Source organism: Equus caballus, chromosome 2 (assembly GCF_041296265.1).
Source record: "Equus caballus isolate H_3958 breed thoroughbred chromosome 2, TB-T2T, whole genome shotgun sequence".
NCBI lineage: Eukaryota > Metazoa > Chordata > Mammalia > Perissodactyla > Equidae > Equus > Equus caballus.
In genome coordinates this window covers 46607787-46631641 of record NC_091685.1, presented here as the reverse complement: position 1 = coordinate 46631641, position 23855 = coordinate 46607787, and the positions used below count along the sequence as shown (strand labels likewise).

General features: G+C 62.9%; 1 protein-coding gene across 50 annotated transcripts in view; it reads right to left on the bottom strand.

Moving 5' to 3' along the window:
• MEGF6 (multiple EGF like domains 6) overlaps window positions 1–23855 on the bottom strand; it is a 102431-nt gene that overhangs the window by 38396 nt on the left and 40180 nt on the right. For 17 of the 50 annotated variants that reach the window (XM_070254460.1, XM_070254349.1, XM_070254340.1 and 14 more), the window contains exon 1: window positions 216–508. The exons of 32 other annotated variants lie outside the window; for them this stretch is intronic. In XM_070254460.1, coding sequence (XP_070110561.1) covers window positions 216–384 — 169 coding nt within the window. In that variant the 5' untranslated portion in view covers window positions 385–508. Of the gene's footprint in view, window positions 1–215; window positions 510–23855 lie in introns of those variants that run through there. One more of the 50 variants, XM_070254397.1, reaches the window with a different exon arrangement.

Sequence of the window (23855 nt, the reverse complement as noted above, 5' to 3'; positions counted from 1 at the left end):
AGGGGACGGGAATATGCGATGACTCAGAGCACATGAGCCCTGCCTCAGAGGCAGCGGCTGCCTGCTGGACACTGCCACGCCCGCTCCCTCCAGCCTCCGCGCTATGACCCGTCAGGGCGCAATGGGCACAAACTTTAAAAAGAAGAAACAAAGGGAGCGCACAGTGGAGCAGGCTCCCGTCCCGCCCGCCCGCGCAGAGCCCAGCCGGCGCCCACCTGGCCTCCGGTCGCCAGCGCTCACGGGGTAGCCGGCCTGACCCAGGTGGCACGGGTAGCAGCCCCTCCAGAGGTAGCGGTAGTGTGTGCCCGCGACGCCCGCCAGGCCCCCCAGGAACCCGAGGCACCAGAGCGCGGCCAGCCCGCCGCGGCCCCGGGACGCCTCCATGGCGGGTCGGCCCAGCGGCCGGGCGAGCTCGGGCTCCCACTCCCGGCTCCGGGCGGGCGCGCACACCCGCCGCCCTGCTCGCCTCCGCTCGGCGCCGCCGGGAGCCGCTGCGGCCCGGCACGCCCCGCCCCTCGCCTTTATGTTCTCAGCTTTCCCTCCGCCCCCCGCAGGTAAAGGCCAAGTCCTCGGAGCCCGAGGGGCCGCCCCAACCCCGCCCCCGGCTCCACCCCCACGGGGCTGAGCTGGTCCCCGCGGGCGCCCGCCGACCCGCCCCGCGCATTCCAGCGCGCGCTCACGTACCGGGACACAGACACAGACCCAGACCCACGCACAAACACAGGCACCCCCACGCAGACACACATGCACAAACACAGACCCACCCGTGTGCAAACATGCAGACAAGACACACACAGAACCCTGCAGACATGCACAGGCACATACATACACATAGGCACACATGCACAAACGTGTGTTCCCAGCGCCAACACGGAAAACACACCAAAGTGGCAAAGGAGGCCACCCTGGCAACACCAGGGGCCTTCGTGGGGGCAGCTTGATGGGGTTGAGCTCTGCCAAGATTGGGGAGTGTGGGGAGCCAGAGGTACTTTGAGGCCAACCCACCAACGTGGAAATCCTGGAAGGGGAGCAGCTGCCTGTAGCCCCCCAGCCCAGTGTCCGGCACCAGCACTATCATGCCCTCCACTGGACCAGGGCTGGTACCTGGACGGAGCCTGGGCAAGGGGATCCCGGCACCCTCCAGCAGGTGGGAGAGGGCCAGAGCGAAGGGAGGACTCGCCAGCAGGGGCAGTGAGCCCCAGGGGTCAGGCTGCCGAAGCCGTGGACGTGCCTCCAACCCCAGACCCCTGGGCCCTGCTTTGCTCAGAGGCACAGCCTCAGTCCCCAGCTGTGTCTGAAGCAGGCCACCCCTGGCCTCCAACTCTCGCCCACCCTGGAAAGGGCTCCCGCCCTGTCCTGCCCAGGGTCAGGGGTGGGAGGGGAGGGCAGAGCCCTGGAGCCCCTCAGCGAGGCCCCCGGCAGGGAGGGGTCCCGTGGCCACTGAGCACCTGAAGTGCAGCGCGTCCTAAATCCAGACGTGCGCTAGGAGGAAAGCACGCACCGCCTTCTGGGCCTGGATAAGAGGCGAACCACTGCCTGAACCCTTTTTATATTGACTACATGTGGAAATGATCATAGTTGGATACATTCTGTTAAATAAAATATATTATTAAAGTTGACTTCATCGATTTCTTTTTATCTTTTTATATGGCTTCGAGAAATCTTAAGACTACACATTTGGCCCTCATGTGTGGCTCACATTCTATTTCTATTAGACAGCACTGGTCTTCCCCATGCCAAGCCCCCAGCTCTGCTAGTAAGGGGCAATGCTGTGTGGCCCCAGGTGAGCCACGAACCTCTCTGTGCTCATATCTGTAACAAGGGATGATAATCACAGACCTGCCTCATATGGGGATTATGAGATGATGGGGAAAGTGCTTCACTGAGAGTCAGTAAGAGTCCATAAACGTCGGTGGCCAGGTCTGCATGCCCAACTCCCTGACCACAGAGGCCCTTTGCTCAGGCAGACACTTCCAGGCTGAGTAGTGAGACCCATGGCAGCATCCAGAGCAAAGTCCGGAGGGCCAGTATCCTGGCACCTGTCCATCTCCCTGCTCCGTGGCGGATGCAGCCATGGTCCTGAAGCCATCCTGGAAGCCAGCCAGGTCAGCCTGAGAAGAGTCATGGGACCTGAGGACTGTCCCTATCCCACAATAGCCATAACCCAGGGACCCTCACTGCTCCCTCCCCAGGTCCAGCACCTCCCCACCCACAAGCTGGCTGGGGACCAGTCCTCTGGCCCTCTCATCTCACCTCAAAGCTGCCACTACCTTTTTGTATCCACCTGGACTCCAAGTCACATCCCAGCTGATCAGGGCTGATTCACTCCCACGACCTTCCCGGGGTGGGGGTGGGCTGCTTCGGGCCCCTGTCCCCAGCGACCGGCATGGGGCAGGGCTGGGGAAGAGCAGAGCACAGCCTGGAGGCAGCAGATGTCGGTCCTGACGCACAGAAGGGCTGCATGGCAGAAGCCCCAAGACCCTGCAGGGCCTCAGTTTCCTCATCTGTACAGTGGGCCAGATTAGGGCAGCTCAGGGGCCCATGGGCCTTAAGCTATGGGACACATGTGACTTGGGAAGGACAAATGGAGCCAGGAGTGTCCCCCGCTTCCATGCCCAGGGGGTCCAGGGAGCAGGAAGGCAGTCAATAAAAAAGCAACTGGAGTTTCCTGAAGCAAGAGGCTTTCCAAATGCTTTGTGACAAGTTTGGGCAAAGCAAACACCGTCTTTCTTGCCCTGGACACCTTCAAGAGCTATAAGAGGCCTCCTGACATCCCAGTCCAATGTCCCCCAAGGTCACACAGGACAGAGGGGGGCAGTCAAGGGGGGCCACGTCTGACTCTGACCCAAATCCTGTCTTCATCGGGCCACCTCGTCCAGGCTCCTCGAGACAAGGGGCCCCAGTGGGTGCCTGGTGGCTCCCTCTGAGTGGGCACCCAGAAAGTCCTGAGTGAGTTGGAGGCAGAGGCCCAGGAGGAGGAGGGGTGCCCGTGCAGGGGCAAATGGGGTTTCTCCTGCTCACCCACTGCCCCTCACCACGGGCATCCCTGGACTGTGAGCCAGAACCCAGTGCCGGGGCTCCCTCGGGCCGGGCCACACAGGGCCCTCAGATTCTGAGCTGGACCCTGGGCAACGCGTTTCTAGGCAGCTCTGGCTTTAGATGCTGGCTCCTACCATCCTGTCTGGGTGGCCTGGCCGTCCCGGAGTCCCAGCTTCCATAGCAGCCAAGATGCCTGTCCTTCCTCCTGCCTGGTGGACAGTGAGCTCCTATGTATCTGTCAAGTGCCAACTCAGAGGTCACCTTCTCTGCAAAACCTCCCCAGCCGGCTCACCCCAGAGCCAGCCGTGGCCACCTCTGTGCTCGCCGGCGCCCGGCCCAGCCCTCTTCTCTGCTTACCCAGTCCTTCACTCATGCACTCACGCATTCATTCTTTTCGTTCAACAATGGCCTGTCTGCCCTCTCTGAACAGGACATGGTTCTGGGTGCGGTGATGTCTCCCCACCCAACTGAAGGTTACATTCAGGTCCTCAGAGCCCGGGACAACTCGTGGTATGGATGAGCTCTGGCAGCACCTCCCTGAAGGACTGGGGGTGCCAACGGCTCTGGGCCTCCATCCTCACCAGGCCGGGCATGGGGACTGGGGCACGGCCATGGGGGCCCGCAGCCTGCCAAGTGCAGAATGCCACCGGCAGCCCAGACAGTGCTCACAGCCACGCCACTGCCCTCCCCACCCCCCTGCCCAGTGCCGCCGAGCGCATCCAGGCCTGTGGCTGTGGGGTCTGGAAGCTGTTTGGGAAATGCTTTCCCAATGCAGAAAGGCGGCTGGGCGGCTCTGCCCAGCGGAATGTCTGTGTGTCAGCAGAAGGAGCCGCCCCCCACCCGCGAGGCCGGCTCCAGCTTTCCTCTCCAAGCTGGGCGGATGCCGGGCTCCTCTGCCAGGACCCGGGCTGGGGCAAGGGCCCAATGCTGCCCCCTGAATGCCATGGCTCCCCCTTAGTGCTAGATCCGTCCCACCACAGGCCCCTGACACCAGGGCCTTAGGGCAGACCTGCCACATTGCTGGGGGCCAGCAGGAACCAGAACACGGCCAAGCTGCAAAATCCACCCCCAATGTGGGGTGTCTGTTCCTCGGTGCTCACAAACACCTCCTCCTTGAAGTCCTCCCTGAGGCCTCTCAAGGCCCCACCTTGCTCTGCCTCAAGGTCCAGGACCTGATCACACGCTGCTAACCCACCGAGGCAGGCACCCCGCAGGCCACCACGGCCTCTGAATGCAGAGCAGGTGCCAGGTGAAGTCTGGCTGGGCCTGGGAGCAGAAGACAGCTGTGGGTGTGGGGGCTGCCTGACACCTCCCCTCCAGGTTCCTAGGGGTCAAGGCACGAGCTGAGGAGGCCCTCCAATGGGACCTGGTGCAGCTTCTGAGGGCGGAACCCACGATCTGGACCCTGGTCCTTCCCATCTGGCCGGGGGACAGGGCGTTCCCAGGGCCCAAAGTCTCAGGAGGAACTGAACCCGCTGCAGGCAGGTGGAGGTGTGAGAGAGAGGAGTGGCCCTCGGAGAAGTCACTGCCCATGATCCCAAGACGCCTGGAGGTGAAGGTCCACGGCACAGCTGGCCCAGGGTGGGGCGGCAGTAGCCCACCACCGACAGATACCCACGGTGTCCTCTGTGCCGGGCACTGCGCAGGGGCTGGGGCCAGGCCGTGCCCGCTCACAGGTGGACAGGTGGACCCAGATCGAGGCCGCGTGAGTGTGGAGCAACTGGCAGGAGGCGCAAGACTCCAGGCCTCGCCAGCACCTCCGCTAACTCCCCTCCCCCTCCCGCTGAAGTTGGGTGGGTCACGTGACTGATTTCAGGGCTGGGAGGGCAGAGGCCGAGTTGGAGGATCTTGAAGGCCAGGGGGAGCAGTGTGGGGTGTGGGTGCCACCCGGGAGCTTCAGAGGGACGAGGACTGTCAACAGACAGGCCAGTGATCAGCCAGCCCCTAAGAGGCCCCCCTAGGGGCAAGGGAGGTGCCAGAAGGCCACGCACCTCTCTGGCTTCCTTTCAATCTGCCTTAGGGTGCTCAAGGACTCTCAGCCCAAAAGCCCTCCTTGGCCACCTCTGGTCCCCCAGGTGACAAACACCCGGCCTGGCTGTTTGCACCCTTGATGTCCAGAGCCCAGCCTAGAGCAGGAGGTCAGTTTACAGTCTGGGGTCACACACAGTCCTCCCCCTCCATGCAGACGGAGTAGAACTGCCCCCAGATCGTCCCTTGCCCCCTCCACCAGGGCGGCCGCGGCTGCAGTTTATTTCAGGAGCCGAGCGCCGGCCTCGTGGTAAACCCATCACCCTCTCGCTCCTCACCCAGGCCAAAGGAAGGAAAATTGAAACCACGCTTGTTTCCGAGAGCCCAGCTGCCATTCCTGCCTGCGGCTGCCCCTGGCTGGGGCCAGGCGGAAATGGGCAGCCCCCTCCTCTTACACACATGGGCCCCCTGGGGGAGCTCAAGATGAAGCAGCCTCCATCACCCACGCCACCCGGGGAGGCGCCTGCTGCCGGCCAGACCCAGAGCCATGCCAGAGGCTGCCGCACGTGTGTATACGTGTATCTGTCCGTGACAAGGTCCTCTCGGCGGTTCTCTGTTGCCGGGACTCCCCTGTAGCCATGTGAAGGCCGGGTAAGGCCAGGTCCAGCCCCGGGAGAGCCTGCACCCTGGAATACTGACATGGGTCCCACCACGGGCACAGCCCCCAAGGCCTGGCTCTCACTGGGGGCATCGAGATGCCAGGGAGCAGTGACCAAAGAAAGGGTGCATGGATAGCCCCGGGGCTCAACCTGCACTCAGAGAAGAGGAGATGATGAAGGCTGAGCGCTGGAGAGGCTTCCTGGAGGAGGTGGGCCTGGGTTGGCCTTTGGACAGATAGAGGGCAAAGGGCAGGATTCATAGGCCGCCTTGTCAGAGGACATCTGGGCAGTGCAGGGTTGCTGGTGCAGAGGCAGGGAAGCCCGAGAAGGGGCGAATGCCAGGCAGGGAGTCTGGCTGAAGCCGTGTGACTGGCCCTGACCCGCAGCAGGCACCCAGCCGGCCAGAACGAACCGGCAAATTAACTGCCCAGGCACCCCCAACAGCCTGCTGGGCCCATCGGTCACCCCTCCTGTTGTCCTTTTCCCACCCAAAGGCCAAGCAGATCACAGGATTCTGAAGTCACAGGGGTGACAGCCTGATCCGGCCGGGTGCCCAGGGCCAGCCAACGTTGCCCTCCAAGGTGCCCAAACCTGAAGCTGGCAGAGCTACCCATCAGCCCCTCCTATCTCTGATGCCCCCAGGCTGCCTGCGAGTCCTCAAGGCCACCTGCTGTACAGACTGAGCTTGGGGACAGCCCGCCATCCACATAAACACAGACAGGCAACTGCTAAGCCCACAGGACTCCCCAGCTCTGCCCAGGGGTCAGTCCCTGGCTCTGAGCGTCCACACCCTCCCCCTAAGGTCTTTACATGGAACACGCATTAGCCCTGAGGGTCTTATTACAGGCATCTCATTTCCTCGCCAGGAGGAAGGAAAAGCCCTTCCCCTCTGGATTCTAGTGCTACCGCCCACCCCACTCCCACCCCCAGCCCACGCTCACGCCCCACCCCACGCCCAGAAGGGCTCTGGCCAGACCCTGGAGAGCAAGGAGCCATGAGGATCTGACCACGGGTTTCTGGGGTTTGGTTGAGGACTGGGTGGGGTCCGGAGCTGCCCAGCAGGGTCGGGAGTAGCAGGGGGTGAGAGGGTGGGGGCGGAGGCCTGGCTCAGCTCCCCTTCTCAGGAAAGCCTGGAGAAGAGACGGATGGAGGCGTGGCGGGAAGGTGCAGCTACAGACAGGAGGGACAGAGATAAGAGGCAGCCAAGAGATACAGGCAGCAGGAGAATCCAATTAGGAGGCCGGACTCCGGTGGAAGGGGGCCCTCCAGGTGAGCACAAACACACGGGCAAGGGAACCAGACCCAGCGGTGGATGAGAAGAAGGGACAGGAAGAACTCTCTCACCCCGTCAGATGGCGAGGTGAGGCCTGCCCTTCCCGGGCAAGGCTGGGAGGAGGGCTGCCCGCCCGGCTGGGCCTGCACACGCCAGTCTCCGCGCCTCCGGCCCTGCCAGAAGCCGCACCCACACTTCCTCCCTCTGCTCCCTGAGTCTGAGGACTGCGGCCTCCGAGGGTCATACCTGTGCCAGGTCGGGGCTCAGGAGTGCGAGCCCGGCCCTTCCGGCTCCCACATCCAGCTCTGTCCCCTGCCCCTCTGCCTACACCTGCAGGTCCTGTGGCCAGCTGTAGACACCTAGAGCTCAGCCAACTCGATGCCTGCAGGTTACAGATCTTGGGGTCTCCTCCCGGGAAACTGCCCAGTGCCCTGGGCTTCGGGGGGTCAGGGTAGGCCCATGGGGCAGGCCTCTGTCACCGGCTGGCTCTGACTGCTGACGCTGACGGCTATTACTTCTCCTGCCTTGGCCTTAACCAAGAACACACCTGCCAGAATCTGCTCCCCAGAGGCACAAAGGGAGCCAGAGTTGCGAAATGAAAGCTTTTGACTCTCACCACCTCTGACGGAGGAGGCCTCTGGCCGCAGGCACCTCGGTGGAACCGTTGCTGTCCTGCCTCAAAGGACTGTGGTTCACGGTCAGATTTCCTCACCGTGTCCGGAGGACAGGCAGCCAGACGTTCTGGCTGGGCAGACCCAGGTTCCAGCCCTCGCAGGAACGAGGCAGGGTCTTTGTGACAGGAAGACCTGAGTGCATGCTGGGCTCCACAGCCCAGGTGCCATGAACCTGCCAGGCCTCCTCTCCAGCCTCAGGCTCCACATCTATAAGGGCAGGCTGCTCAACAGATACACACCAAATGCCCACCACGTGCCAGGCACTGCCAGTGTGGACAGCGGGGAGTGAGCAAGCAGCCCCCTCCAGCTCCTAAGAAGCTGGCAGTCCAGAGGATAAGGGAGGGGACCCCCTGGATGGGGTCTGAGCGCTGGGCCCCTACCCCCAGAGCACGGCCCTGGACTTCATCCCTCACGCCCGGCTCCCCCTGGTGTGTGACCCCAAATGCACTACCGCACCTTCTGGGCCTCCCACTCCACTTTATAAAATGGGGGCCATAGGGCGGCCATGAGCACTGGGCAGCCCAGAGCAGGGGGCTGCAGCCCGGGCCTGGGCTGGCGTGCAGGCTGGACAGGGCGGGCAGCCTTCTTGAGGCCACTGTAACAGTTGCTGCCACCCTTCCTGCTCTCCTGATTCAGCAAGAGCAGGGTTTCCCCGCAAAATGCAAAAGTCCTTTCAGCACTAAGACCTCTCAAGAGACTCCCCTGGTCGGGGGAGTCCTGCCCTCAGGGGGACCTAGTGTTGCCCCCACAAAGGGGTCAGGGAAAGCCCCCCAACAAAGGGCCAACAGAAGTGCAGATGGGCCCCACGCTGGGCACCATGATGAGGGTCCATGGCATCTCCCCTTGACCCCCTGAAGGCTGGAGGACAGCACAGCTGGCCTGGGTCAGCCCACAGCCCTCCCAGCCCGGGCCAGAGCCCCGGAGACTTCGGAATCAAGGCCTGTCACTTCCCACATTCTTGCATCTCCCTCGGGATGGGGAGAACCTGGCAGTCTCCTCTCTCCAGCTAAGCGGGTGTGAGAGGGAAGCACTTGTCCGGACGCATCCCTCAGATGCTTTCCCAGACAGGCGACGGCGTAGAGCCCACAGTGACTGCATCCCTCGGATGCTTTCCCAGACAGGGGACGGCCTAGAGCCCATGGTGACTGCCGAGCGGGGCGGGGGTGGGCAGGCAAGGCCTCAGCGAGAGGCTCCTCCATGGCCCGTGCGATCCTGAGCACACGCACCTTGGAGCAGGTCCCCTTTGCTATGGAGAAGGGCGGCTTCCCAGCATGGGGACAGCGAAACCGTCTGCTCAGCACAGACGTCAAAGCCGGGCTCACAGAGGTCGGAGTGCAGGGACACGGTAACTATCTGCCAAGGCCTTGAGCCTCCACAGGCTCCTCACAGACACCCCATTGAAGACCCCAGCTCTGCCCTGGACCCCCTACAGCCAAGGAGCAGCTGAGAGGTAGGGGTAGACACCCACAGAAAGAGCCAGCCGTTCTCACGTTGGGCCGAGAAGGACTTCCGCCCAGAGAAAGCCGGCTTGCTGCCCAGCCCTGCCTGGCAGTCACCCTCAGCCCTTCTCCCAGGCCCTCCTTATCTCCTGGAAGGAAGGGGTCACTGAGGGTTGGGAACAGCAGGACGGTCTCAGCCCAGCGTGGGAAGGCAGGCCTGTGGGCCTCGACCCAAGAGGCCCCACCCCGAGCCTCACGTCTCCCCGTGGAGACACCCAGATTTTCTCCAACCACCAGCATTAATTTCTCCTTCAGAACAGGACTGAAAAATCCTCCCCAATCCAGTGTCACTACAGTCTTCAGGCCAAACCGTCGGGCCCAACCAAGGTTTGGACCCATCTCACAGTGGGGGGCGTTTACAGGACTGAGCATCCCCACCAGCCCACAGCGGAGGGGACAGGGGAGGAGACGAGAGGGCCTCGGGCAGGGGTGGAGCATCGCCAAGGGGCCCCCAGGCCCGACGGAGGTCCTGGTCCCCACCATGGGCCTGGATGTCGGTCTCCCCTTCCCCAGCCTGGGGAGGGTCTTGGGTCTCTCCCACCCTGGGCCTGGATGTAGCCCCTCACAGTCCTGCAGACCTTGGTCTGGAGGAGGCAGTGAAGTTGGAGAGGAGGGCAGGTGCCCCAAGGCCAAGGCAGAGGATGGGTTCAGCTCCGGGGGGACAGGTCTTCTCTCCACCAGGGTTTCCCCTGAAGCTGGCCTGGGGGCTAGGAGCTTGCTACAGGCGCTGGGCCATGAGCCTCAAGGCATCTCCCCTGAGTCCTCTCCAATGCCCTAAGAGGCAAGAGAATTAGTCCCACTTTCCAGGTGAAGAGACTGAGGTTCAGAGTTACTCACCCAAGGGGCTGAGCTAAAGCTCACCCGGCGCCTTGCTGACAGCAAAGTGTGGCCCCAGAGTGGCCTCCCCAGAGGGGCTGACATGGAAAGCTGGGCAGCCCTGGATAGGAGCTCAGCGCCCTGGACTTTACAGAGGAACCCACATTTCTCCCCAGGGCCTGCAGCCTCCCTAAACCACAGGTCTGAGCCCACCTGCCCGTGGGTCAGGGGAGGGTTGGCATTTGTCAGAGGCTGCGCCCTCCTTGGGAAGCTGGGGAAGTAGTAGGCACGTGGCCTCACCCGGGCGCTGCGCCTGCCCCCGCCTCCCTGCAGAGCAGAGTGCCCGGCTCCTGCTCCAGGACGGTCTCCCAGAACACAACAAACACACCGGCCTGGCAATGCCCCCGGAGTGAGGGCCAAGGCGCCCTCCGCCAGGCTCCTGCACCAGCGTTCCGTTTTACAGCGTCGATTCATCACTCCGAGCGGTTTCTGGGCTCACCCACCATCAACTCGGCGCGCACGCCCCACGTGTGAGCGAGCAGAGCCAGCCTTGCCTCCGCAGTAACATCTTGATTTCCTGTCGGCTCTGCTTGCACGTGGCCAGCCGGCGCCCCAGGAGCCCTGCTCGCTTGCTGGAGCTGCAGTTTCGGGGGAGGCCGGCTGGCACGGGGACAGAGAAAACAGCAGGCGCTTGGCGCTCGGCAGAGCCCTCCCGGCCATGCGGTGACTCGGAGCCCCAGCCATCCCAAACACGCAGAGCTGGGGTCAGCAAACTCCCGGGGGGCCAGGGCTGGGGAAAGGGAGGGGTGGGGAGGAAGGGGTGGGTGCAGCGGGACGCAGAGTCGGAGGCTAATCCCTCCTGCCTGGCCTCCTCCCTGGTTATCTGTCCATACGCCTGTCCTCAGCCAACTCTGCCAGATGGTAACAACCTCACCCGTCCTTAGGGAGCCTCTGGCTGGAGGGACTCCAGCGCCTCCTAAGAAACACAGTCAGGCTGGGTTTGCTGACCCTGTGCTGGGCTCTGGCTGGCGGCTGAGTTGTGGTCTTACAGGACCTGCAGACATATCACTGGCCATGCCAGTGCTGGCCTGGGGCCCAGAGCACATGACGGAAGACCCCCAGCTCTGGGGCAGCCCCAGCACGTCCCCCAGGGCCTGGTGCGAGCCCTTGACCTGAAAGACTAGGGGCGGCCCAAACATAGACCAGAGGTTGAGGCTGCAGACCCCACAGGCTGAGCAGGCTCTGGGGGCCAAGGACTGGACAAGGCAAGGGATGAGAAACCCGAGGCCCAGCCTCAACCTGGGAGGCCCCTGGACGGGAAGCCCCTCACATGGGAGACCCCAGATACAGAGGAAAAGGCCCAGAGAGGCCAGGCCTGCGAGGTCGGGCCGGTGCCAGCAGCAGACACTGGCAAGGACCAGGATCCTCCAGGGGCACCTTTGCTGTGTCAAAGCCCAGGAGAACCTCAGTGGAGGGGCACATGTCAGGGGCCACTCTGTCGTCTGTGTGGGCATCATCCCTGGATGCAGAGGCTGGGAAGCTGGGGTGGGGGCTGGTGCTCACGGGGAGCTGGCCCCGGGCCTGGTGTGTTCCCCAGGATGCATTCCCTACACCAGTGCACTCACCCCCACTCTACAGGACACTAGCAGGAGAGCAGGGCGTTGGCAGCTGGGCCACCCCCCCTCACCCTGGGTCTGGGGAGGGGTACTCCTCCCTTCTCCCCAACTCCATCTGCACTGGGTACATCCTGAGGTGGGAGTATGGGCTTCGGCAGGTTCTGTCCCCCCGAGTAGGGCCCATTTCACAGAGCGGGAAACCAAGGCCAAAGGCAGGAAGCGGGTGGGTGACGTGGGGCCATCTCCCCTTCTCACCGAGCCCTGCTCCTGAGCCCTCTCCCGGAGGCCAGGGCCCAGGTCCTGGGCGCGAGCACTGGGTCACTGTGATATCTCTGCTGCACTGCTCCCCTCCCCTCCCCCTGCAGGAGCTCAGGGACACCACAGAACATCCAGGGCAGACTCGAGGCCCAGACACCCGGCCCAGTAGGCTGTGCCCCGCCCACGCCCTCTGATGGACCGATGGCTCACAGCTGGCCTCGGCACAGCTGGAGGCAGCGTTCTGCTCAGGAAAGGAAGGTCTGGGAGACGGGAGATGATAGTGATTGTCTGATACGGGGTGAGGAAAAGCAGATGCCCGCTGGCCAACACCGGCACTCGCTCTCAGCTCTCGGGAGGGCCAAGCAGCCCAGAGCTGGCCCCGGGGGCAGGTGAGGGGGGACGACAACACAGATGAAGGAGTGAGGCGGAGATGGGGGGATGGCGCAGGCCCCACCTCGGCCCCCCCGCCTTCTCCTCGCCTCAACCCTAATCTGTTCCCCTCTCTCTCTCCCTCTCTCTTCTCTCTCAGGGGAATTTTCTTTCTGTTTGTTCGTGATTTTGCAGACAGCCTGTCAGTGATGGCAGGGCTGCGGTAAAGGGAATGCCCAGAGCTTCCAGCCCCGGGGCCCCAGCAGGGCCTTGCTGGAACAGGGTGCCCACTGGCGCCCCATTCATGCCCAGACACATGCCCACCCTCCCTCTGTCGCTGGCCCTGCTGCCTGCACTTGGCACCACTGGCCGCCCACGCTCCCTCTCCAGCTGCAGCTCTGGGCCCCCGACCTGCATCCCCCTGGGGCAGAGCCCCCTCATTCCCCCTGCATGGCCCCCAGGTGTCCCCCACCCATATGAGGTTCTGAGTCCCCCGAGGCTCATTTCAGGAGAGACGTGGGGCCTTCCTAACGGCATGGTGAGCAAGTGGGGTGGGGAGGACCCTGAGGAGCTGGACATCACCCAGAGCCCTGAGAGGCCCCCCTCACAGCAGGCTGGGGGGCTGGGGACCAGCCAGGGCAGGGAGGCCAAGGCTGGGTGGTGATGGCAGGCAGGCAGTGGGACTACCTCAGCAAGTCTGGCAGTGTCCCTACTGCTGATGGCTGGGGGCAGAAGCCCCCACAGCTTTGCAGCATCAGCCCCCACAGCCCCCGCTGCCAGCACCACACCTGCTCACATCTGAGGGGATGACACAGGTGAGTGGCGGGCCACTCGGGGACCTCCCTCCCAGCCACGGCCCAACCCCAGGCCTCAGATGGGTGAGGTTCAGGGCCCGCATGCCACAAGAGGACATTGTCCAGCAGAGACGGGCACATCCCACTCCTCCAGACAGGGCCCACGAGAGCGGAAACCGACGTGTGAACCCAGGAGCAGGGAGACACGCTGCTGGCAGGGCCCCTCCCGCACCCAGGACAAGCTGGTCCTCCAACATTTGAGTGGGATTTTTCAGGAACGCCACTCGGGCACAGCTTGGCCCAGGAGTGGGCCCTGCTCCCTAAAAGGGGCCGCAGCTGTGTGTGTGAGCCCCGGAGAAGGGCTCTGTGTGTGTTTGGGTGCAGCTGTCGATTTGCCAGGCTTCCCAGCTTTGAGGCCAGGAGGACTCACACAGAGTTGCCCTCACAGCTGCCCAGCCCTGGCGGGGGCTCCCACACCTCTCCTTACACACTGGTCCATTGGGATCATGTGGCATGTGAGTCAGGCGGGGTACTGGGCTCCCGCAAGGAGGGTAGAGCAGGCTAGGAGACCCCGGACAGAGGCCAAGTCACTGAGCCACACTGCCCTGTCATTCATCTCTGCACATCCTTGGGCAGCTCCCTGGAAGGTCCCGAGCCGGTCGCAGGGTACAGGGGTGGCCACAGTCCCACGGGAAAGGCTGTGGCTGGAACCCTCCTCGGGACTGCTGGAATGCAACAGTCAGCCCAGGCCTGCTGAGGTTACCAACAGAATTTCCTGGGAATTCCTGGACAGTTACGCCGGGCGAAACGGAGGTCAGCTCAGCCCAGGGGTCAGAGCCGGGGGGCCCAGGGGTCAGAGCTGGGGGGTCCAGGGTTTCCCTACCAGGCCTGGGGAGATAGCAAGAGGCCAGGCCTGGTGGGCAAGGAACGGGCTGGGTCTGAGGCTGCCCAGAAGCTCCGAGACCTCTACCGACATTCAGGCCGCTTGGCCGGGCAGCCAGGAGGGCATGCCATCAGACAGGCGGGGCTGGAGACCAAGCAAGCTCTCTCGCAGTTGCTCACGGCAGGGTCCCCGGCCACCCAGGAATGGATGGCTGCCCATGACGTGAGCACCCCACCATGACCGCGCCTGACAGCAGGGTGAGAGGTGGCCACTGCAGCCCCAGGCAGCCCCCTCCACTCCCTGGCTGGGCTGAGCCTCTTGTGGCTCTGCACTGGGCCAGCCGCTCAGCACCTGTGTTAGCCCGCAGCTAGACTGGGCCTCCTTAGCGTGGATACTGGGTCCCACTCGTCTCAGGGTCCCCATGTCCAGCCCAGGCCAGGCACGCAGGGGGCTGCAGGAGACCCTCAGTGAACACTGAGCAACTTCACTCATGAGCCCCCGGGAGAGAAGCAGAGGCGACGCCCACTCCCCAGGCAGTGGCTGCCAGACCGAGAGGAGGGCCCTGACCAGGGCCAGGGAGCGGCAGGGCAGACTCAGCAGCCTCCCCTCTGCGGAGCGCCCGCCGTGTAACCAGCTAGGGGCTCGGACACACTGACGTAAGCGACTCCACCATCCTGGGTAGTGGGCTGCATGGGGAGGGGGGGACCACGACCGGGGAAGGGCCCAGACGCTGCGCTTCAGGCTCAAAGTTGCCTGCTCAGTGGGCCTGTTTACCCGCTGCCCAGCACGCCCTCTCTCGAGGCGCCCTGTTTAATCCCACGTCACCCACAGACGAGCGAAAGACCATGCACGCAGCACCCTCCGGAACGTGGGCCTCAGGGTAGGGAGTCTTCATCTTTTTGTGCATTGTTTTAACTCCAACACCCAGCACAAAGCCTCACACATGGCAGGTGTTCAAGTGCTCGTTGAATGAATTTGGAAGCGTAGGTGCCCCGTGGGAGCCTCCTGGGTCCCTGGCAGTCAGGGGGGCGGGAGGGAAGCTTACTCCACACCCTAGATCCTGAAATGCAGCCACCTGTGGGTGTCGCCCATCAAGAACCAAAGCAAACAACAGACCCTTCAAGCTGGCGCCCCAGGGCTGGAATCCAGGGACTGGGCAGAGGCCATGTGGCCAGAGGGAGACCAGCGGCGTAAGGGCCTGGAGCGCCCTGCACAGGCCCAGGAAGGAGAGGCTCGGCTCCAGGAGCAGGTGAGGGCTCCTCCGCAATGCCCCCAGACTCCCTTCCTCCCCCAGGACCAGGTATTTAGGGCTCCAGGTCTGGATGTGGGACTGGGGCTGCCTGGGGGCTTCTGGGAGCAGATCCTGGGAAGTACCGGCCCACACTGATGTACAGCACAAACCTCACTGGTTGGCTGCTTCCAGAATGATCCATTGATTCACCAAGGACCCCAGTGTGCGGCATCCTGGAGCCAAATTCCAACGGGCTATTCCCTGAAGCCCCCATTCCCCCCAGAAGCTGACCCAGCAGCTGGCCCCACAGGACTCCACTCCAGCTCTGGCCTGGCCTGTGCAGATCTGGAATTATACCTGGGTGACGCACCACCCAGGAAACCACCCAGGGGTCTGACCGCTCTTCCTGCTCCGGAAGCCAGTTGGGGGGGTGGCCCTCTCAGAGCCCAGCAGCCTGAGCACCAGATAGTCTCCTCACTCCGGCTTGTCACAGGGGTGACCTGAGCACAGGCTGGGTCAGGAGGTTGAGGGCCAAGAGACAACTCCTAGCCTGGAGCCGGAGCTGGAGGCCCATCTGGCCACTGGTGGAGAGCACTCTGCTCCAGAAAGCATCAGCAAGTGCTCATGAGGCAGGCACCCCGAAACCCTGACCCCTCATGTAACCGGCCCAGCAGTGCCCCGCCACCTGGGGGAGGGCAGCGTTTCTAAGGATCCATCCAGGGAGAGTGGGCTCCTTCCTGGGGGAGGGGCGGGGGCACCGTCCCCATTTTCTGGAGGGAGGCTGCAGCATGGAGTTGCCTCTGGCCCCCAAGCCAGGCCCCTGTGTGTGATGTAGTGTGGGATGTAGATGCTGACTCACAAGGCTGGCCCTTGATCCTTCTCACCACCCCCCACCCCAGGGACCCCTGCCCTCAAAGCTGCAGGTGGTGACAGAAGTCACACAGAGCGAGGGGCCAGGCTGAAGGGTGGTGAGGGGAAGGCTGGCTGCCCCAGCCCTCTCCTCCCTGGAAGACTCTTCCATCAGCAGAAAGTAACATTTCCCTCAACAAGTTCAACAGAGTCAGCACGTGACCCAGAAATTCCACTCGTAGGCATCTGCCCCAAAGAACTGAAGACAGGGACTCAATGGGTACCCGTCCGAGAACACTCGCAGCAGTGCTACTCACCACGGCCCAAGGGTGGAAACAACCCAGCGTCCATCAGTGGACAAACGGATAACAAGTCGTGGTCCATCCACACAACGGACTACTCAGCCATTAAAAGAAATGAAGCACTGACACCGGGTACAGTGTGAATGAACCTCGGAAACACAATGCCGAGTGCAAGAAGCCAGCCACAAAAGGCCACACGTTGCGACTCCACTTATAGGAAATCTCAAGAACTGGCAAATCCACAGAGACAGCAGGGAGCTCAGTGGCGCCCGGGGCTGGGGTGAGGTAGGAGGGAATGGGAGCCACTGGTCAATGGGCACAGGGTCGCCTTTGGGCATGAAAATGGGGACTAGGCAGAGGCGGTGGCTGCACATGCTGTGAGCGTGCTAAAGGCCACTGAACTGCACACTGCAAAAGGGCCAATTTTATGTTATGTGAATTTCACCCCAATCTTTTTAAAAACATGAAGTATTCCTCACACTGGGTCCCACACTCCACTTCTCCAGGGTTTTGGTACAGAAGGAAGAGGGGCCCAGGCCTCGGCTCCTGGTTGGCTCTGGCACATCAGAGGGGCCCTCATTCAGGGGGCAGCAACTCTGCAAAGGCGCCAGGTAGCCAGCGGCCACCTGGTCCAGGAGAGGGCTCTGAAAACCCTGCCCCTTCAGCTGGCCCGGCGACCACAGGCTGCAGAGTGAGGAGCCCTCAGCATGCTGCACCTTTCCCAAACCCAGGGGGCCGAGAGGGGGCCCATGCCCCCAGGGCCAGTGTGCCCACCCTGGAAGAGCTGGCCTCCATGAACCACCCCCCCACCCCCCCATCCTCCCCCCACACCCCTGTCTACCAGCAGCCCGCGTGCGACGATGGGGCTCTCAGGTCAGCCATGAGGTACCGAGGCGGGTGGAATGGGAGAGTCTGGCCCAGCCGGGGCTGGGTGGCCACTGTGGGCCTTGGATGGAGCATAGGCGAGGCGTACGGCTCCAGGCTCCCAGAGCCAGGCCTGGGTGGTCACATGGCCGGGCATGCCCCACACACTACCAGCCCCGGGGACCGTCCCTCCCCACAGTGAGACGCCCTGGGGCTCCTCGAGGGTGGCCCCCACCTCCCTGCACACGGACAGAGCCTGTTTCCAAGGAGCACAAAGCCGGGGACGTAGCAGTCCCCGTCAGCAGGTCCAGCGCAGAGACCCCTTGGGGACAGGCTGCGTGCTTGGACCGCTCAGCCATCATTAATCACTCTGGAGTAGAGGCTGCTGGGAGTGACAGGGCCTCGGGGGGGCCTGGAAGGGATGGGATGTGGAGACACCACCCCTGCCCCGCTACTAAGGAGAGGCTCTGCCAAACACTGAGTCTGCAGTGCAGGGTCAGGCCAGGGTCGGCCGGGTCTGCACACGTCTGCAGGGCCTCCCTCAGGAGCAGATGCCATCAGGGTGACAGATGGAAACCTCCTTGGCCAGATGCGAGGTCAAGACAGGCAGGTTCCCAGGATGCAGGGCCTTGTCCCTCCCTCTTCCCCCACCCCCAACGGGACCCCGGCTGCCACGGGCCGGCTCTGAGCCAGGGGACCTGTACCACACTGGCCTGCCCAGGATTCACTGCCCCCTAACCCTCCCTATGTGCCCCCAGAGGGTGGCACACGGCTCTCTCAGCCATGCCTTCCCACAGGAGAGGACGAGAGCTGGCCTAGGGGAGTGGGACAGGTGGCAGCACGCCAGCCACAAACTAGCTGGGCAGTGGGTTTCCCACCAGGAAACCAGCCACAGGGCATCAGCCTGCCCGAGCCCACCCTCTGGGAACCCAGCTTTTACCCTCTGTCGCTTCCCAATCCACACAAGAGGCAGGACCCTGAGAGGCAGTCTCCCAACATGGAGGAGAGACCGTGCGTTCTGACCAGACAGACGGGGCTCTGAGCTGGGCGTTTCTGTGGCCTGCCAGCCGGACCCCAACTACACCCTGCCAGACTCCACACCATGAGCCTCCTGCAGACAAACTCAGCTGCCCCTGTGGCCAGGGTAGACAAGCCCCTCTGGTCCAAGGGCGGCAGGGGCAGTGAGAAAGCACAGCCACCCTCCAAGGGTCGGGGGAGGCCAGCCCCCAGACTAACCATCAGGGCCTCAGAGCCAGGCTGCCTCTCACCTGCCCAGGGAGTCCTGCCTCCCACCTGCTCTGTCTCCTCCTCCTCTTTCTTCCGACTCCCCGACTCCCAACCTCAGCATGGGGAACCCCTGACCCCCTTCCCGGGACCCCGGCCTGCTCCTGCCCCCTCCCCAGGCTGCCCTGAGTGACCTGGTGACCCCTGGAACTATACTTGCTGGTGAGAGGGCTCTGCTCATCAGCCCTGTGTCCCCTGAGCATGCCAAGTCCCTTCCTGGGAGTCTGTAGGAGGAGGCGGGGGAGAGGGCACAGGGCAGACAGGGACTCCATTACCCACCCGCGATGAAGTAGAGCTGATGAGGATGAGGAGGGCTCACCCTGCAGAACGGAAGCTGAGACACCCAAAGGGAGGCCGCCCCAAGCCCACCAGGCAGGGGAGACAGCCGAGCCTTGGCTCACCCGGTCTGTGGGGACGGTTAGCCCTCATCCCTGTCGCCCACCCAGCCTTGGGCTACCTGTCAGGAGCCAGGATTTATGAGGTCCTGCCTGCCGAGGAGGCCAAGAATCCTGCCTTCCTGCAGCCAGGTGTCACCTAGACAGGCCAGGGCTGCTCCCTGATCTCAGCCGAGAGGGTGACGAAAACCAGCTGGACCGGAGCTGGCCAAACAGAGCCCTGGAGACAGAGGTGGAGGAGCTGCAGAACGGGAGGAGGGTGGCTAGCTTCATGTTTGGACTTCACAAAGGGCCCGTTGCTTCAAGGGGCTTGGAAAGGTACCCCCCTGTGGAGGGGTGGGCAGCCCCTCACCCCCATGCCCACTGAAGGACAGGAGGTCCGGCATCTGGGAAGAGGGGTGCCCGGGAGCATCCCCACAGCCAGCTCGCCAGACGACACCAACGTGCGGAACCTCCCCCTGGGCAGGAGGCACAGTTGGTGCCTGTACATCTCCCCAGGAATGCTCCACTCCCAGAGCCCAGCCGGCCCCTCCTTCCCTTGGGGGCAGCGGGACGAGGGGCTCCCTGTGCGAGCCTGCTCTGTGGGCCGACATGCCTGCTCGGCACCCCAGCAGGGAAAGGTTTGGGCCTGCCTCAGGAGCCCACTCAGGGCGGGGCTGAGCACTGGCACCCCACCCCACGCACACTACTGCATGCCGTGGCTGGGGGTTCCAGCCCCTGCAACGGATAAGACAAGGCCCCTGTGGGGGCTCTCAGCCAGCCTTGGGAGCAGATGCCACGGGGGCCACACGAAGTGGTGACAAAACATGTGACACTGGGCTGGGAGCATCGCCAGTCACCCACGGAGAGAAAGTGGCTCCAGCAGTGACCAGGCTGGGAAGGCGGGGCATCGAGGTTGCAGGTCTCAGACTTCTGGCTGGGTCAGGGCAGGGCTGCAGGAGGGGCCGTTGGCTTTCACCCAAAGGAGCAGGAATTATCACCCAAAGTCACGCAAGGGGCCCAGGGTATCCCAGAGGTAGTTATCTAGTGTCCTGGTGCTGCTGCAACCAGGTACCACAAACTTGGTGGCTGAAACAACAGAAATTTTTCCTCTTACAGTTCTGGAGACCAGAAGCGCAAAATCTGCATCACTGGGCTGAAACCAAGGTGTCACTAGGGCCACGCTCCCTCTGGCGGCTCTGGGCCTCTTCTGGGAGCCAGCATTCCCGGGCTTGTGGCCGCATCACTCCTACCCCCGCCCCCCCAGGCTTGGACAGCAGTGCAGGAAGGGGGGAACCCCAGAGTGTGCTCCTCCTATCTCCGGGACATTTCCCATGAGAGCCAGTGCTCAGACGTCCTGAGACCGAAAGAGGCCTCCCTCCACCCCCCCACCCCTCCGTCCACGCCCCCATGCCTCCCTCTGCACATCCACGCCTCCCTCCACCCCCCCCACCCCTCTGTCCACGCCCCCATGCCTCCCTCTGCACATCCACGCCTCCCTCCACCCCCCCCACCCCTCCGTCCACGCCCCCATGCCTCCCTCTGCACATCCACGCCTCCCTCCAACCCCCCACCCCTCTGTCCCTCCGCGCCCCCCCTGCACTCAGAGGAAGATGGGTGAGGCATGCCCGAAAGCAGGGGTGGGGTCCCCTGGGCACGGAACCAGGCTGGCTTGGCCTCTTGGCCGCTGGGTGGACGTGACCCATTGCACACATCCTCTGGGCCTCAGTTTCCTCATCTCTAAACCGGGGAGAAGAAGGCACACGCGGGAGGACAGCTGGGGGATCAAGGGACTCCGTGGAGAGCAATGAGCCCCGTCAGTGTTCACTTCCATTTGGGACACAAATAGAAGCCTGAAGCAGCACAGCCCCAGGGCCCAGCCTGGGACCCAGGCCCACAACAGCTGGAACCCAGTCCCCAACCATTCTCCGTGGAAGCGTGGCCTGTCAGGACAACGCTGAGGCCCCGCAGGGCCGCACAGAGCCCTCTCCGTGTCCTCCACCGGCCTTCTGCCAGCCGCAGGCCTGGCACCCGCCTCAGCTTGTCCCAGGAGTTCCCGGACCACATTCCCTCCCAGGGGCCCAGGCCAAGGCGGAGCTTCCTGGCTCCCAGGGAAGCATCTGCCAGGTGGGGCAAGGACTGGGGCTGGCAGCCAAAGGCCAAGGGAACAATCATGGCGGAGGATCTGCCGGCGTACTTCTGAATATCCATCAGAGAGAGAATTGCCTGAGACAAGCCCCCAGTTCTAAAAGCTGTCCCACCCCTGCCTGGGGGCAGGCTATTGGCTGCCAAGCCTTGTGTTGGCTGCCAGGCCCTGTGGGGGCCTACCACAACTGCCTTCGTGTCCAGTCCACCCCCCCGCAGGACGTCTGGGAACAGCCAGAGCAGCCTCTGTGGCCACTGGAGCCCCTCTGCCAGGCGGGCTCAGCCTGTCACAGAGGGAGTGGACGGCCCTGACCCGGACACTGCGTGACTTGGCTGTGCTGATGAGCCATCTCGTGGGTCCACGTTCAGCCCCCCAGCCCCGCGAGGAGTTCCCAGGATGGGGAGTGGGGCAGGGCGGCCCACGGGGAAACTGGAGCTCCGTGTGTGAAGCCAGAAGGCCAGTTTCCAGACTGTACTCCATGACCTTGGTCCAAAGAGACCCCTATAAGCTCCCCGGGGCAGAAAAAGTCACACACATTTTATGAGGTTGTCATGGTAACTGGCACGTCCAAAACTGTTTGCTGGATGGAATTAAATTCGCATGGTTTCTTCCTCCCAGAGCCAGAGCAAGCTGGAGAGAGAGAAATTCCTGTAAAGAAAAGGCACCCGCAGACTCCGATCAGATGCTCACACATGAGGCTTCCTGTCGGCAGTTCAGGGTCGGTTAGGGAGGAGGCACGTCCCCCACAGAACAGCCTGCAGTCCCCATGACAACCAAGATGACCACCTGCGATAAGGGGAACACACAAGACCACACAGTCGGTGGCGGGCGCATGTCAACTATCGTCCACACGGTTCACTTTGGAGAACAGCAGAGGCCCAGCAAGCATCACATCAGGATAATAAAGTGCTGTCCCCACTGGGCAGACGCGCTCATGGGTAAGAACCTCACAGAACACCAGGCCTGCAGGCGAGACCACGATCATTCTTCTGTTTTCCCATATTTACTCCCATATCTACTCTGACAGGCAGGCAGAATAATAGCCCCCAAAGATGTCCACGTCCTTATGCCCGGCCCCCGACACGGCAACTGGAATTGGGGTTGCTACTCAGCTGACCTTATGACAGGGGGGTGTCCTGGACGATCTGTGTGGGTCCAGTGTAATCTCGGGGTCCACACAAGGGGAGGAGGGAGGCAGAGAGAGAGTCAGAGTCCGAGAGAGAAGTGACGACGTGAGAAACAGGCTCAGAGAGACGTTGCCGCGTTGGCTGTGACGATGGAGGAGATGCCACAAGCCACGGAACAAGACACCTCGAAAGCTGGGCAAGAGGGAGCAGAGTCTCGCCAGGAGCCTCCAGAAGGAGCAGCCCCACGGCCCGGCTCTGGCCTGGGCGACCCATGTGGGACTTAGGACCCCAGCTCAGGGAGAGAATAAGTATGTGTTGTTTTAAGCCACTAAGTTTGTGGCAATTTGTCATGGCAGAAAAAGAAAAATAAACATGGTTATTAGGCTTGTTGTCGCTCTTAGTGCCGGGGAGTCGATCTGACTCCTAGCAACCCCGTGTGCAGCAGAGCAGAGCCCTGCCCAGTCTTTCTGCGCCATCCTCACACCTCCCGGGGCTGTATCAGACAAGGCTCCACTTCTATTCACAGGGTTTTCATGGCCAATTTTTTCGGAAGTGGGTGGCCAGGTCCTTCTTCCTAGTCGGTCTAGTCTGGAAGCTCCGCTGAAGCCTGTCCACCAGGGGTGACCCTGCTGGTATTGGAAATCCTGGTGGCATAGCTGTCAGCAACACAGCAACACGCAGCTGCCACAGTGTGACAAGCGACAGATGGTGGTGTGGTTCCCTGACCAGGAAATGAACCCAGGCCGCAGTGGTGAGAGCGCCGAATCTTAACCACTAGACCACCTTTAAAATTGGGAAAAGGAAACCCAAAACCCACTTCCTTAGAGAAGAGCTCTTTGCGCTGTTCCCTGCTGCAACTTGTCCCTGGCCTCCAGGGCCGGCAGGAGGGTGCCCCACCCGGCTGCACTGGCCCGGGGAGGGGCCCCTGCCCTGAGGGGGAGCCGCTCTCTAAGCAAGCCTGGGTGCCAGGCCCCCGGCCCACCTCGCTGGGCAGTTCTCTCTCTCCTGCAGGTCAGAAGTCCCCCCAGCCTGGGGCAGCCAGAACATTCCAAGGTAATTCCTGTCAGACCCCACCCCAGTGCAGGCCAGAGGGAGCCGGGCGAGGGGTCCACTTGTCACTCATTCCCTCCCACAGCAGATGTCTACGGAGTGCCGGAGACGCCCGGCCCCTGTGCAAGGAAATGCTGCCTCTGCTCTCCACGGGCTCCCGAGTCAGACGGGGAGAGGAAAACTCACAGGACGGGGAGGGGGAGCCTGAGAAGTTCATGCAGAGCGTGGGCGATCAGGGGAGCATCAGGGAGGCCTCCTGGAAGAGGCGTCCCAGGGCTGAAGCTGCTCAGACAGGCTCAGAGGAAGCCATCTGTCCCTCCAAGGAGGTGTTGCTGGGACAGGGGCGCCAGGTGGCAATGGCCATGCTTCCAGGGTTCCAAGGACAGACGTTGAACACCAAGCCCCATCTCAAGTGCTCCTGATAGCCTGCCGTCTAAAGGAATCCCGTAGATCCTTCTGCAAGGAAGACAACTTGGTGGTGCAACCATCCTCCCCCACTGCCCCGGGGGTTCAGGATTTACCGTCTGGCTTTGCTAAAGTGAGGCTTTCTCGTTTGACCCTTCAGCTGTGTCTGAAGGACACCCATTTCCTGTCCATCCTCACCTGGACAGCAACCAAGCTGCGCTGGTCCAATGTCACCCCTTGGTGACAGCTCCAGGAACTGCCTAACCGGCTCCCTTCCTTTCTTCCCTGGAGCCTGGGGGGGGGGGGGGGGTGGCGCAGTGGGGGTCGCCTTGCAACAGAAGGGACCCCTCACACCACGTGCTCAGAGGCTGCACG